At 40.9% G+C, this 15486-nt stretch overlaps 2 protein-coding genes across 2 annotated transcripts; both read right to left on the minus strand.

Moving 5' to 3' along the window:
- Positions 1-4043: 4043 nt before the first annotated feature.
- Positions 4044-12071, minus strand: nucb1 (nucleobindin 1). Its single transcript, XM_050069603.1, has 13 exons — positions 11954-12071; positions 10554-10677; positions 10369-10476; positions 10112-10244; positions 7797-7900; positions 7307-7492; positions 7124-7214; positions 6982-7040; positions 6667-6759; positions 6454-6543; positions 4838-5008; positions 4548-4665; positions 4044-4450 (listed from the first exon to the last, which is right to left on the minus strand). The coding sequence occupies exons 2-13, from the start codon at positions 10671-10673 to the stop codon at positions 4365-4367; spliced, it is 1359 nt and encodes a 452-aa protein (XP_049925560.1). The 5' UTR covers positions 10674-10677; positions 11954-12071; the 3' UTR covers positions 4044-4364.
- A 111-nt stretch (positions 12072-12182) lies between these two features.
- ccndx (cyclin Dx) lies at positions 12183-15486 on the minus strand. Its single transcript, XM_050069604.1, has 4 exons — positions 15044-15486; positions 14736-14951; positions 12956-13282; positions 12183-12839 (listed from the first exon to the last, which is right to left on the minus strand). Exons 1-4 carry the CDS (start codon positions 15308-15310, stop codon positions 12690-12692), a joined length of 960 nt encoding a protein of 319 aa, XP_049925561.1. The 5' UTR covers positions 15311-15486; the 3' UTR covers positions 12183-12689.

Here is a 15486-nt window from a genome sequence, read left to right on the forward strand (position 1 = left end):
TGTCTGACCGAAGTGCCACAAAGATTTGAACCTACAGGCACACTTTTTATATACTGAAAAATTACACAGCCCACCTACACACTGAGTCAATGTACTTGAGTATTTTAATTGCTTATTTAACATTTTTTTTATCAGTGATTTTTTTTAAATTGCTTTTCTTTCCTCTTATCTCATTTGTTGCTCTCATTTTAATTATCATTTAGCTCACTGGTTCCCAACCTGGGGTTGCGGCCCCATCAGGGATCACCAAAGGGTTGGGAGGCCTTCTTGAATTAAAGGGGTATAAGAAAACTTAATGATAAAAAAAAAATGCTAAAAATGCTGCAATAATAATAATAATAATAATAATAAATTAACTATACAGGCTTATATCTCAGCATTTTCAGCAGAAGAATACACTGAATCTGTCCCAAAAAAGAACTCATCTTTGATGAATATTCACAAATAATAATTTGCCCAAATTTTACCCAAATCTTTTGTTGTACAGAAACTTCCTGTAGCTAATGCATTCACTATTTGAGTCGACAGTGCAGTTTATCAGATGTTCTGTACTGTTATTGTTATATGTTGAATATAATATGAAATATCCATTAAATATGTCACGTAGTCAGGGATCATCAGTTTACTCAATGACAGAAAAGGGGTCTCTTATGGAAAATGGTTGGGAACCACCATATATTAGATATTATTATATACATTTTAGTGTATATAATAATATCTAATATATATGACGTATATCTTATATAGTATAGTATTGGCTGTAGTATAAGTAGTTTTATTATTAGTATTAGTATGATTCAGGGCTGGTTTTATTAGGTAAAGTAAAAAGGATAATTAAAAACCACATAGTAATTCTGCTACAATTTCATGTGTCTCTCATCCCTGTTTTTTTATTGAGGGAAACTTGATAGTTGTATCTCTTCAGATGTCTTAAAACTTTTCAAATTAAACCGTCTGAGGAGGAAACATCAGTCTTTGATTGAGCTGCTTACAACTAAACATAATGCACCTGATTCTGAGTAGACACCACTTTGCTCTAAAGGATCACAAGCCAGAGAAAGCTGGAAAACACTGATTTACAGGACAGGCGGGCTAACAGGAACCGAGGACAGGTGTAATGATTGGTATTGACTCATTGTGGACATCTATCTTTTGTTGAAACTGAGTAATGTAGTGTCACTCTGTTAAAAGATCAAATATATCCCTTCTAAAAATAACCTAAAACAAAAACACTACTTGGTTGAAACTTTATTGTGAAGACAAATAATAGCGCTTCCGGCCTCCTTCCTGATGTTTGTGTGCACCTTGACGACCTCCCATCGTTTATCTTCCCTCATCTCTCCTCCTCAGTGAGATGCTGGGTCTTAAAGAAACAAGCTCACACCGGCGGCCACCACAGAAACTCCTCACATCCTCACACTCATCTCTAATTGCACCCTTTCAAAGTTTTCTGTCTTGAAACACAAAACTAAAACACACGATCAGAGTTAGAATTATTTCCTTAATTTATCCTCACTGTGTGGTACATGAAACTTGCTGAAATAATTAAACAAGTGCGCCCTCTGGTGGCCAAATCAGAGAAATGCAATGAACTGGTACCATAAGAGTTTAGGCCAAATGTCTATCATGGACTATAATGTTTTTGTGTGAAACTGAGGAGTATGAGGAACATTTAAAAGGTCACAGTCAGAGATAAACAACTTTAAAATGACCAGGACTTTGACTTTTGTTAAAAGTTTATTATAAAGTGAGTCATTTGGGGGGTTCTTATGGGGGTTAAATGATTTATTCAAACCTATTGAATAAAAATGTTGACAATTCCTTCTTCATGATTAAATCACCCGCTTCTTCTGTCAGTAAAAATTTACCAGTCACCATCACCAGTCATGAAAGGCTCGGTCTGTCAGCCAGTCACAGCGCAGGGGAGGCGGGTCTTTAGCACCTAGGTAGTGACGGAAGAGAGATGGGGGAGGAGGGGATGTGGTGGAGGTGACGTAATGCCCTCTTCAGTGAGGATGATGTTCAGTAGAGGGGCCAGTGAGATTCAAAGTGCAGCCAAATTAAATTTGGAGAAAGAAAAAAAATCATAATTTGGAGAGATGAACAAAAAACTGATCATTGATGGTTCAGGTCAGAGGAAATTCTCTTTGCAGTGAGGCAGCATAAAAATAAAAAGCACAATAAGGCACTATGTCACCTCTTTCTGAATTAAGTCTATTACCTAATGAAGACTCGACTGACTGCCTCAGAAATATTTAACATTATCAGCAAAGACCTTCACACAACACAACCTCAAATGACAACCTCATCTGAGACTGTAAAAACATAGAAAAGAGCCATTTATAGAATGACAGTGCTTATTTGTTCCTCACTGAGGGATGCACAACTCACTGAGGCCACTGTCACTGAATAAGGAAGAACTTTTATTCTTTAACTGTAATACTTCAAACATTAATAACCTGTCATGGAATAATACTGCTTTAAATGTCCAGATTCTGTCATTACATTTTACTTATGAAGAAGAAGACTGAAGTGTCGTTGCAGTAAAATGCTTAATATCAAAAGTGAAATTAATCTTTCTTTAAAAAGAAAAACAGAAATATTAAGAGAAAAGAGAGTACAGTAATTTACATTTATAACACTCCTGAGCACAGAGTACTCACAGGATCACACTGCATCATGCCCTCCTGCCATGACGTCTTAACAGAGCCGCTGACAGTGTGTTGACAGCTTCAGTGTCACCTCTGGTCACAAACAGCTGGATGAAATGTCAGAGCTCCTGTTGTGGACGAAACCCTCTGCAGAACAGCAGACACCACACAACATGGACCTGTTGGAGTTCCCACAGGGAGCAGAGCCTCACGCAAAATTTACAGGAAATCAGCTTGAAGGCAAGTGGCTAATAAAAGACAGACACAATCCCACCAACATGAATAATGAATCCCTTTGTCTAATTATGCTTTTAGTTAAGTATAGAATTAAATATATACTTCTTTAGCTTAGCTTTTCATGATTTCTTTCAGTATTCATTTCCTAAGCGTTTAAAAATTGGTCTTATGTTATTTCAACACATAAAAATGGCTTTAACAGCTACTTTCCATCTTAATTTTATAAAAACAAGTTTATACTTTTGTGAGAATGTCATAAATTAAGAAGTTAAGGTTCATTAAAGCATCTAAACTGAGTGACTGTCATACTATCATTCCCTTTCGCTTTACAGGCATACTATTTACATCCATCAACATCAGCTTTGAAAACAATTTTTTGGTATCTTCCAGTATTATTTTACTGCTGACTTAAGAGTGGAGACTTGGGATTTTTTAAATGGGAGTATGCCCCAATACAAAACTGAATTAGCAACAGAATAAAACTATAATGCTTTACCTGGTTTGCATGTGCATTTGTGCTAAAAAAAGAAGTGTATATTATGTATTTATATTAGCTGGGACATATCAAAACCTGTTTACATGGAAGAACTGTAGTGCTTCTCTGTCTATGAGACTGGACATTTCAAAATAAATGTTCCTGCTGCGTCTGAACTCCAGGCATTACGTCATAATAAACACCGACTTGATGATCCAGGCAGCTTCCTGAAGACGTCTTTATTTGGCAGATATGAGAGTGGTGACTGACAGCGGGCAGCTGCGTGGACACCAGGAGGGGAGGGGCCCTGCGGGTCACGACAGGTCAGCGGGTTAGAGGAATGCTGATAGGAATGCCCTGAGTGGCGGCCAGGGGAGCATCTCTTCAGCGGGACAACAAGAAGCATCAGCAGGTCCCTGGGGAGCCATGACAGTGGACAACAGGTCCAGTGTCTGCAGAGGCACAGTGACCCAGAGGAGGAGGAGGGGGAAGAGGCTGGGAGCACAGAACACATCTTAACGGGGTGACACACACATCCACTTATCTCCTTCTGTCTGGATTTATCATAGAGTACGTTTCATACTTATTCTATTGTAGAGGAAGGTGGAACGTACACAGTCGAAATTTGTCCCGGCCAGTGACCCCCAAATAACTTCAGATCAAATCAGAGAGAAGTCTGGTTTAGAGGCTTTAAATTAAGACTTTATTTGATGATGTTTATGACTTCACACATTAGACCCTGCATTAATGAAAACTTCACTGAAATTGAAGATTTCTGAAAATACGTATACTGTTGCTTTGAGATCTTTAAATCTAATGTAGACCACAGAGATGAACACACAGTACAATATGTCATGATTAGCGAGCCACGTCCGTCTGAATTTATACATACAGTTCACGTAATTCACTTTGTGGAACCCATCTGGATATCTGTGTCAGTGCAAATCGGAGTGAGTGAGTGTATGTGTGTGTGCGTGTTAAGGCTGTCAGAGCATGCTGCGTTAAGTGTGTAAAGGCAGATTCTGTGGAGGCTCTGCGGGCAGATTATTCGGGGCCTCGGCTTGCTGCTCAGCTGGGACTTTTGCCTCTGTGAGGAGAGAGAAGAGGAAGATTCACTGGATAAAAAACAATCACTACAGAAATCCATACCAACAATAACACATATCACATCACAGATTGTTTACCTTTGTCTTCCACTTTTTGTGCCTCTGGTTGAAACTGTAGTTCTCCGTTAGGACCCGCAGGAGGCTGCCCGTCTGCTGCCTGCTGCTCTTTCTGTCTCTGGGACATTTCTAACACTGCCTGAAACAGAAAAATTGAATTATCTGTACATGCTTGACGCTTATTACAGGCTGAAAACTGGCTGTTGAGTGAATATATTTCAAGGTTGCCCCCTGTATGATTGTGTCAGGGGATCCACTCTAGTCCAGTCTCAGATGACGTGAGGCTGTGATTGACATGGCGGGACAGTTACCTGCTGGTACTCTCTCCTCTGGGCCTCCAGGGCTTTGCCTCTCTCCTTCAGCAGCTCCTGCTGCTGACGCAGATTCTCTGCCTTCCTCTTCAGCTCCTCCTCTTTGTCTCGGAGTTCAACCTCAAATCGCTGCAGCTCTTCCTCTGTGTACACCGGTTTGGCCTCCAGAGTCTGCAGCAGAGGAAACGGATGTAACACAAAGAATTCACTCTACTATGAAAATGTTACTGGTTTGTAAAGGCTAAGCCGTCTTCAGACTCATGACTGTAACCTCATCAGTTGGTCCTGCTTCTATTGTCTCCATTCACCTACTTTACTTAGTATTCAAATGAATTTTGCTGATGCTTGGGATGCTCTTTATGTGACAAGGTAATTATAACCCCTCCTTTACTAGAAGAGAAATCTGTATTACGGCGTTCATTCCAGATTTTTTTTTCTCTCATTTCTTTCCCAGGGCATCAAATACTGCCGCTTTGTCACGCCCCTCAGCACGTGATATCGACGCCAAAGGCACCCTTTTGCATCTTAATGTGACACACTGGCTTTCATATAACTACGGTGTAAACCCATTTGCGGCAATACCTGATTCTGAGAGCAACTGACACAGTAGAAAGAGCGAGAAAGTCCACGTAGGCGGGAGGGAAAAGAGGTGTATGGGTCAAACACAACCTAACTTCCATCCAGGGGACAATACTTTGTGTTCAGGCTGAAACCTGAACTCAATGTTGTAACAATGTAGTGTAACAAAATACAATTGACATATAGCTGTCGTACACTGACCTCAGTCATTTGACACGTTTACGTCACATTATATTACGTTACATTTGTACTTATTTTGACCCAAAACATGACATTTTTCGTTGCTATGAGACGCCGAGGGGCGTGACAAAGCATCTGTATTTGATGCCCTGGAAATGAGAACAGGTTGTCCCTCCTGTGATATTTTCATTACATTAAAACTCTTCACTGAAGCTGAGGATAGCTTTGACAATGATATATTTACAGAAACCTGCTGAGAATCTAGTTCTGATGTGCAAACACACCCTTATTTAACCAAGCACAAGTTTAACTTTACCTCACCTTATTTGAAACACCTATACACAGGTCTCAGTGTGTATTACTGCATATGTGGATCCAGAGGAAACTACAAGTTTGAATTTTTTAAAAATCTTTTTGTGCTGAGTTAGCCTGCTACTCATCTCTGCTGCAGGCTGGAAGCTCAAGGCTGCATCAGACGCTACTAGCATAACACGAGAATCTCTGACTCAACAGACAACTTGCATTGTAGGTAGTTTAGGCAACATGTTTTGAAGAGGAAGAAGAATGTGTGAAAAACAAAGACGATATCTCTGGTTCTGCTGGACTGAAACCGTCCCTCCAACCCAACAGCGTTATAGCGGTGCGGTGCAAGTAAATGCAACGTTACACTTCATTTTTTCTATTCCCAGCAGCCACTTGTAGAAGCAGCTCCAAGTGTGCGAGTTGATGAGGGAAAGAATATAGTACCATTTAACTTCACCGCCCACATTTCCCCAGCCTGTCCTGGGATTTGAACCACAGACCCTCCAATCGCCCGCCCACTTCCCCGACCTTCAGGCCACCTCTGGGCTCTTTACCTCCCACTCTTTGGGATTACTGAACTCCTTCTTCTCTGTGGATTTCAGGAACTCCTCCAGGCTGACGAGACGATCTTTATTTGTGTCCACCTTTTAACACAGAAACATTAACAGTCAAAGCAAAGCGGAGGGGAGAAAAACAGTGGAGAGTGACTCATGGCATGTGATGAAAACAAGAGCAAAGAGAGATCAAAGTGAATACTTAAGACTCACATTCTTCATGACATGCTCCCTCATCCTCAGCCTTTCTTCCTCCATCTCCATCATATCGTCTTCCTCGTTCTTCGGGTCGTAGACCTTCTCCAGCTGGAGGAGGGAAGTGAACAGATGTTACCGTGCTGCTGTGCGTATCACTGCTGTCAGGTTCAAAACTTTTACTTTTAGAAAGTCTGCAGGGGCGCAGATGAAACAGCTGTATTTTCAAATAGATGATCATCCATTTTTGATTTTCTGTCATGGGATTTTAGGGGGTTTCATAGTAAAACCAAACCTTTATCATAAAGCCATGATGCATTATAGCTTCCTTACCTCTTTAGTGAAGAGAGCCTCCAATTCCTGCTCATCTAAAACACCATCTTCATTTGTATCTAAACAGGGCAGAGAAGACCTTTATTCATATTCATTCATATCATTATAAAGGACAGGGGTTAAAAGAGGAGCTGTCACTCACCATGTAGTTTAAAAAATGTTTTGGGGTTGAACTCCTGAGGATCCAGTCCGTCTGTCTCCTCCCAAACTTCCCGTAGCTGAGCAACACTACCCTGTGTGTGCAGCAGAAAGAGATAAAACATGTAAGAAAGCTTCACTTCCACTTGTTTCCACCAAAACACAACATGGGTGCATTTGTGCGTACTGGAGCGTTGACTTTGGGGTGCTGGCGGTGTTTCTCCTTAAGCTCCTGCATTCTCTTCTCCTCTTTCTCCCTCTTCTCCTGGTCCAGGCCCTTCAGGTACTCCCGTCTCTCGTGCTCCTTCAGCATCTCGTAGCGTTTGAACTCCTCATGTCTCTCAGCGTCGTAGTTCTCTAAGTCCTTGGTGGCCTGGAGACAAAGAGCCAGACAGAGGCCGTCGTAGTGAGATCAAAAAGTGGGGTCATATCTAATACAAAGCAAACATTTTAGGTGTCTGGAACAATCAGTGACAGATCTGCCATCTTGTTTTGACCTGTAATTGAAGCACCCTCGAGTCTTATCAGTGTCACTTTGATTCTGCTGGACTGCGAGGGGATTCATCACATTCCCACATTCCATCAAAACTTTTGTCAAAACATATAAACCCCTGACTGATTTTTCAGTCTCTGGGGTCAAAAACAATCCAGTTTTTATTATCTCTGGAGGATCTTACCGTGGAGATTAGCAGCTCGAGGTCTTTGGCCTCAAAGGTGTTTTGATTGTGGGGATCCAGATGTTCAAACTGCTTCAGCAGGGAGGCGTGGTCCATCTGCAGGCCTGTACGACAGACACATTAATTACCAAACAGACGCTGGACTTTTGACACGTGACTCCCCTTATGTCCTTTATACGTTGAACGCATCTCTGTATGGAGGCTACATTCCTCCAAGTTCTAACCTGTATATCTAACAAGTAATGACAAGTCAGTCCCCATAGACTCTAATGTTAAAATGCCCAACTTTACAGCAAAAATAAACATGTCTACAGCCTGGTGCAAAAAACAGTTTGGTCTCTGTGGCTAATTTCATCATTCATGACAACTAAGGGTCAACTTTTACACAACTCAACCAATTACATTTTATTAAAGCTTATAGTTCTGCAAAATTAAGGGCATGGCCACTTTAAGTCACAGGCTTTACACAACCTTTCCAGGGCGGGAATGTTGCACCATTAATCCGCCTCACTGTTCTGTATAAAATGCACACGAAATGGGGGGGCAAAGTTGTTCCACCTTTAAGCTGGCAGCGGAGGTAGTAACAGAGCCAAATCAACATCTGTGTAAAGTGCGTGAGTCAGCAGGATGGGATGGGTGTGATGTTTTGATGACATGTTATGCGTGTGACCCACCACCGCGAGATTTAAAAAGCAGCTACTAGCAGTTAGCAGCTAACTCAAAGAAAAAGCACAGCAACCAAAAATGTCTGCAAAGTGGGGAGACTATGAGGACCGGGAGCTCCAAACCCTCCAAGCAGGAGATGAGATCAACCACCTTCTAACTTCTCTCCCCATCTGGAGCCATCTAGTTTCACACAAGCCGAGGACAGAGATCTTGAATTACCTCAACTAAGATGATTGTCGTCTTTCCTTCTATGTACATGGTCCTGATGTGGTAGGCTGCATAGGAGACAGAAGATTCTGATGCACCCTCTCCATGTGGTTTTCAGTATGTGTCTATATTGTCCCTTTTGCATGTATGCTTGAAGAGTCTTCATCTCCTAAGTTATTGGGTTTCTTTCTTTTCATCAGTGTTTCTATAATTGTTTTTATCCACTTCATATTTGACTGGCCTATGAGTTTCACCAGAGCCCTGCTGGTCAGCTTTATCCGTTTCCATCTCTCATGACAAGGACGTAGGGATGGCTTAAAGAGCCGAATCGATGTCTGTGTAAAGAGAGTTGAGCCAGCAGGACAGGACAGGACAGGACAGGTGTGATGTTTTGATGACATGTTATGCATGCGACCCATCACCGGGAGATTTATAAAGCAATGTTATGCCATTGTCATTGTTTAGAAAGAGCTACCCGACACATGTTGTGTGTCACTCTAGAGGCTGATGCTGTTGTGGTACATGTCATGCCCATCAGACCTCTTTTGCTTCCTGAATGGCAGCATGCTGTCTACAAACACATTCTGGGGTGGCATTACGATGCTTGTTGTTTGGTTCTGTGTAAAAAAACAAAGGCGGCATAACGACGAAGGGGCTTCACTGCGGCAGTATTGCCAGATCTCTGCGTAAAAAGGGCTCATGAGTCAGATCCATTCCTCACTCCCCCATTGCTCCACCATCTTATCCAAATATGATCACTTCTGGCTCCAAAAATACAAGACGGCAATGGGCAAAATGCCAAAACGATACTTCAAAACTGGAATCAACAAACCAATTGGTGACGTCATGCTGGCTACATCCACTATTTTCATATTTGCATGCTTGAATGTTTTTTTGTTGTTTTTTTTCACCTGTACGGGTGTCTTCATTTCAAACTGTCCATTAAGATTCTGATTATCTATCTATGCTTACATTGATGAAATCATCAGTTATTGGCAATTCATAAGTAATATAAGTGTTGATTAGTTGATGAAACATAAAATTGACCGACTCAATCTTTCAAATTAATATTCTTTTAAATAAAAATACAGATATTTGCTGGTTAAAGTTTTTATAATTGCAAAATTATTGCTTTACTCCATTTCATGTAATATAATTTGAGCATTTAATTAAGGTCACATTGACTCTTTATTATCTGTTATTAAGACTTAAAGGCACTTGTGTTTCTGGGCATTTTTAACGTTTTATATTACACCTTACTACATGTATAGCAGTGGACAGTACACAAACTGCTCTCTCTGCTACAGCAACCATCTAAATCTCCACCAGGGATCTTTAATTAAATCTAATACAATCTATCTACAGTATGTAAGTACAAGTACAGTACATACACTCTCTCTGTCTGTCTGTCTCAGTAGTCTACAGAAAAGGGGTCCACTCACTCTGTGTGTTGGTGCTGTCCAGTTTAGCCTTGAGCAGCATCCTGAGGCGAGAAACCTCCTGACGCTTCAGCTCATCCAGGCGAGTCCTCACATGGTGACTGACCAGGTCCAGCTCTTTACTGAGACGACCATTCTGATGAAGAACACAAGATATCCAGGTGAAAAGAATCAAATGGCAGATTCTCTTGTTACCTGCTGTAAAAAAAGGTAAACGAGGAAGCTTTGTGGGCGAGAATCAAGAAAAAATAGGCACTGACCTTGATGTCCTCTGTGTTGGCTGTTTGCAGTTTTTCTCTAAAGTGAGGGTCTGTCTCCAAAACCTCAATCACCTCTCTGAGATACCTGTCGTAGTAAAGGCCAGTGTCCTGCAAGAAAGGACAGGTTATTCACAACAAACTGAATCCAAACTAATGTGTACGACTGAGACTACTGAGGCCATTACCCCGTTTTCCTCTGGCACTTCCTCTTTAGGTTCCTGGTTGTCTCCATTGCGATCAATAGGCACTGACCAGACGCCAGCAGAGATGGACAAAAGCAGCAGCCATTCAGGTTTTAAGTTCATCCTCCTTCAAAATAAACAATAATGACTGTTAAAAGAATATGTTCAAACTTCTTTTCTGCAAGCACAGAGAAGAATAAGAGGCAGAGGTGTGTCAGAAATTACATTAAGTCTGGATAAATGTCTTGTAGAGTGTCAATTCTCCTTCATATTAGCTGACATAGGTGTTTGGTGCAATGTGTTGTATGCCAGGTAAACCAAACTTCTTTCAAAAAGTATCTGGATTCATCTTTTACTTGCCAGAATCCTGTAAATTTAGACGACCTTTAAAAGTTGATAAATTCAACATGATCATTTCTTTTTTATTAAAATCTAAAGACTACACAGACTACACGTTTGCATGTGAAGAATGTGACCAATTCTGCTTTGTAATCATACTTAAGAAATGATATTTACTTATAAAAAGCTTAAGAATAATCTTGCTGTTTATATCCAGTATTTATTATTATAACACTGATAAGGTTTCTTGCCATTGCCTGCTGTTTGCACAGGTGTGTCAGTGTTTCCAGTTGTCACGAGCTACTACATGACTCATGTCTAATGTACACCTGGGCAGGTAGTAACCCTGATCCTGGATCATTCTGTTCGTGTATGTATGTATGACGGATATGTGATTATCATATGCCGAATTTACCAGGAGACTTTAGAGACTTAGAAAACGACAAAAGCTTTTATTTTTAGAGACGTGTGTGTCTTTACCTACAAGAGGAAACAAAAATATCGGATTTATTTGATGGAGTTTGGCGTGACGGTCAATTTTGAGCTGGAAAACATCTTTTGCGATCAGAATTAACAGCAACCATGTAGTTTAAAACACCAGGGGTGCGATAAAAAACACATTTGCAATAGGATATTAATAGTGTATATCATAGCTGGTGTGTGTAGTGTAGCTTGTTAGCTTCCATTAACTAGCTTGAAACAAGGATGCGGATGAGGGGAGGTCTTACAACATAAACGTATCTTTCTACAGGCGTATTCAGCCGTGAGATAAGATTTAAGGCATGAGTAAACTAATGCCTGGGGGTTTACATCATTTTAAAAATCATTCGTTTTTAAAAATGTAATTTTACAGGTGACATGGTTTATATTAACAGGTTCGGGTTATCCATTCACCGCTAACGTTACCTTAACAGTTAGCCGTTGGCTCTAGATACGTCGTCTACCTACGTTGTCCTATTTATATGTCACGATTTTCTAAGAATTCTTCAGTTAAACCGCCGATATTAAAAACACAATTAAAATATGTTATTACACGTAATATCTTTAAATAGCTCGTCTCTTACCGCAGGTATGTGTTTGATATGTGATCCGATGCTCTGAGCACGATCTGTATTCGCGTCGGATAAAATTGACGTCATGAGAATGCAGCGCTGGTCCAAGATGCTGCCTTCAGGTACTGTCGGACATACGCATTTACACCAAAGATATATTTCTTCTTTTCTTCTTACTTCAGCCCAATATATTCCAAAAGCCCTCTATTTAAAAAGAGAAATCAGCCACCAACACATTAGGTCTTGTCACTGTCATTTGAGGGTGTATTTATGAATGCATTGTAACACAAGCTCAGAAAAAGTCGGAAAACACGGACGCAAAGTTTGTACAAACGTTTTAAACGTTTAATTGCATTGAAAAATATATCTGTTGTATATTTATTTCAGTACACAAACACAAAGTCATGGCAAGTTGAAATAAATTAACATCATAAGAGCCAACAATTGCACGCGATAATAAATAAAAAAGTATAAATATTAAGCATAAAAAAATACATCTAGACCTGCAATAAAAATAACAACAATAGATATTAAAATATGGCACATGCAAAACATATATTTGCACAATTCTTCACGAATAAATAAAGTTAAAAAATAAATTAACAGTCACTCAATAAAGTAATTTCAAAATATAAAAACATGTCAGAGCATTTTGAGGTCAAGAATCAATTTATATCAGTTTGACTGATGAACTTTGATGAAAGGGTTTGATTGATTCACACTTTCAATGCAACAGTTGATTCAGTGTTCAGAAATCAATCTCTCTCATGTCAGTAGGTGTCCCGGGTCTTTCATGCTCCACCTCTTCATCCTTCTCCGTGGGGCCCTGCTGCAGCCCGCTCCTGAGCCGCTGTCTGAGGGCGTATTCGATCATGTCACTGTAGCACTGCAGCACAACCTGGGATGCAAGACAAAGAGTGAATGAATGTGAGTTGTGACAGATGCAAGAATCTCTCTGTATTCTGCATGACCTTGCCCAACAATTAAATCAGATAATCAGGCCCATGTGCTCACCGTGTCAGCCTGGCAGAGCTCCGCCAGTGCCTCACTCATCACAGCCAGCTGAGCGGGGCCCTTGTTGCTCAGGCCCCGCAGAGCACAGTTCAGTGATGCCGCAGCAACAAGTGACGGAGGTGCACCCAGGAAGCGGGAGTCACACGCACACATGGCGGCCAGCGTGTCGCTGTGCCGCCTGAGGGTGGGGAGCAGCCCCTCCTCAGAGTCACCCCTGTCTCCGTCTCCTCTCTCCTCCATGGAAGCAAGAAAATGTGGGAGGAAGTCCTGCGGAGTCACTGCTGCTGTGTCCCACCGGAGGGTAGCGAGGATGACACGCTCCATCTCCTATTGGAGGGAAGACAGGTGCATGTAGGAGTCAGAAAAGATTGTTGTAGGACGAAAACAGACATTGTGATATGAGAATTGACACCATAGAGGATTTATTATCATTTGGTTATACTGCAATTGATCTTAAACATGGGCTGCCTTCTCTGAGCTCATTTTATAGACTGAAACAAAGCATCATATCTACATTAGAAATGACTCATTTACCCGAATTCTAAAATCAAGTGTTGATCAAAAATGTTTTTTATACTATTTTTAGAGCTGAGAGATGAGTTGAATAATTAATTAGACGATTGACAGCAATTTGATGGGCTAAATTATTTATCTTTTCAGTATTTATTAAGTAATATAACCAGTTGCATGTAATTAAATTACAGTTGTAATCAGTTACAGTTACTGAGAAAAAAAAGTGATTAAATTACAGTTATTAATCAAAATGAGTGCAGAGATGTCTTTTATTTATTTGTTTCTTTATTCTTTATTTTTGGTATAGGCCTTTTCCAAACATTTTTCAGCTTTATTGCCAAGTTTAAAAGATTTGTAGAAATGTAATTTTAAAAAGTCATCAAATGTAATAAGTTACATTAAAATAGTAACATCTTGTTATATTTTAACAGGGTAAATTGTAATCTGTAACCTATTAAATTAGAAAAGTAACCTTCTTAACACTGAAAATTAGGAAGAATTACAGTTTCTCAGGTTCCAGCTTCTCTTCATATCACAGTAAACTGAGTAACTTTGGGTTTTGAACTTTTTGTCAGACAATACGAGACATCTGAAGACGTCACCTTGGGCTCTGGGAAGCTGTAATTGGAATGTTTATACTTCTTTCTTCCTTTTTAATAGTACAAAGGAATGATCAATTAATTGAAAAAAAAAAACAATTGTCAGATTAATTTATAATGAAAAGAGTCATTGGTTACAGCCATAACTGTTTCGTCAGTGTCCAATGCATCCTTTTAGACTGTGGTGACATCTGTCATCACTTTATAAGATATAATTTACAATATAATGTATTTGATTGATCAGTCAGTGGTAGAAAAACCTGCATTGTAAACTAAAGCTTTAGGCGGGTTGTCATCCAGTTGATGGACATGCTACAGCATCACAATCATAAAGAGAGACATTACGAGAGTAATGATTTCAAAAAAGTTTGTTTTCTTCTATCTTTACAGTAGTTTGATACAGTATGGCTGCTACACCTCTTTGGAATGATAACACAATAAAGAGGTGGTAAACTATGTTTCGTATGCATTTAAAATCAGGGAGTAACTGAGTGAGAGCTTACACTGAATGCCACTGTAAATGGGATGAAATGTTGTGATGATATCAGGGACCCACAGCTGGAGAGGACCCCCCTAAACTCTGCTCAGGCTCCATCACAGCCCTGACTGTAAGGTCTTAAACCACCATGTTTCTGCCCACATGTGTGGCTGCTGTGTGACTGACTCACCCGCAGGTTCGAAGGCTGGAAGCTGTATTCAGCCGCAGCACACAGAGTATCAGCGGTGATGTTGTCGCACTCTGTGAGTTTGGAGGCGATGAGGATGCAGCTGGCAGCCAGGCAGTATGGTGAGACAGGCACAGACAAAGAGGCAGACAGGAACCTGTCCATCAGAGAGACAGACAGGGGGAACACTGCCTCATCACAGCCACACTCACAGCACACCTGGAGAGAAGAAAAAGAAGAGAGGCATCATTACAGCTGTCATGATGACATCCATCACCATGAGGAGAAACTGGAGCATGAGAGTTTTGTACCTCCAGGGCCCATTTGGCGAGCTCCTCCCTGCGCTCTGGATCCCGCTGGATGAGGGTGATGTAGAGCATGGAGGGCATGTATCTCTCCTCCACATGAAGCAGCCTCTGGATCACACGATGTCCAGACACAGTGGGGTCCCAGGCGGCCCGCAGCTGAGACGAGCCCATCGTGCGGCCCTGGGCTGGTGCCTCAGTCTGGCTCTGGACCTGACTCTGTTCGTCCTCCACCTCCTCACACCACAGAGACACAGACATGTCTCTGTCCATCTGCACAGCCTGCTGGGTAAAATATGAACTTGTCCAAATGGTAAAGAAAGGTAGCAGCTAGTGTCCCTCTGTCACCTGAGGATGCTGGGTGTTGTGCATGCAAACAGAAGCTACAAAATCCTTGTTGAAGTAGTTTTGGTTTCCTGTGGTGCTCTGTTGAGAATCACTCCTCAACT

Source organism: Epinephelus moara, chromosome 18 (assembly GCF_006386435.1).
Source record: "Epinephelus moara isolate mb chromosome 18, YSFRI_EMoa_1.0, whole genome shotgun sequence".
Taxonomy (NCBI): domain Eukaryota; kingdom Metazoa; phylum Chordata; class Actinopteri; order Perciformes; family Serranidae; genus Epinephelus; species Epinephelus moara.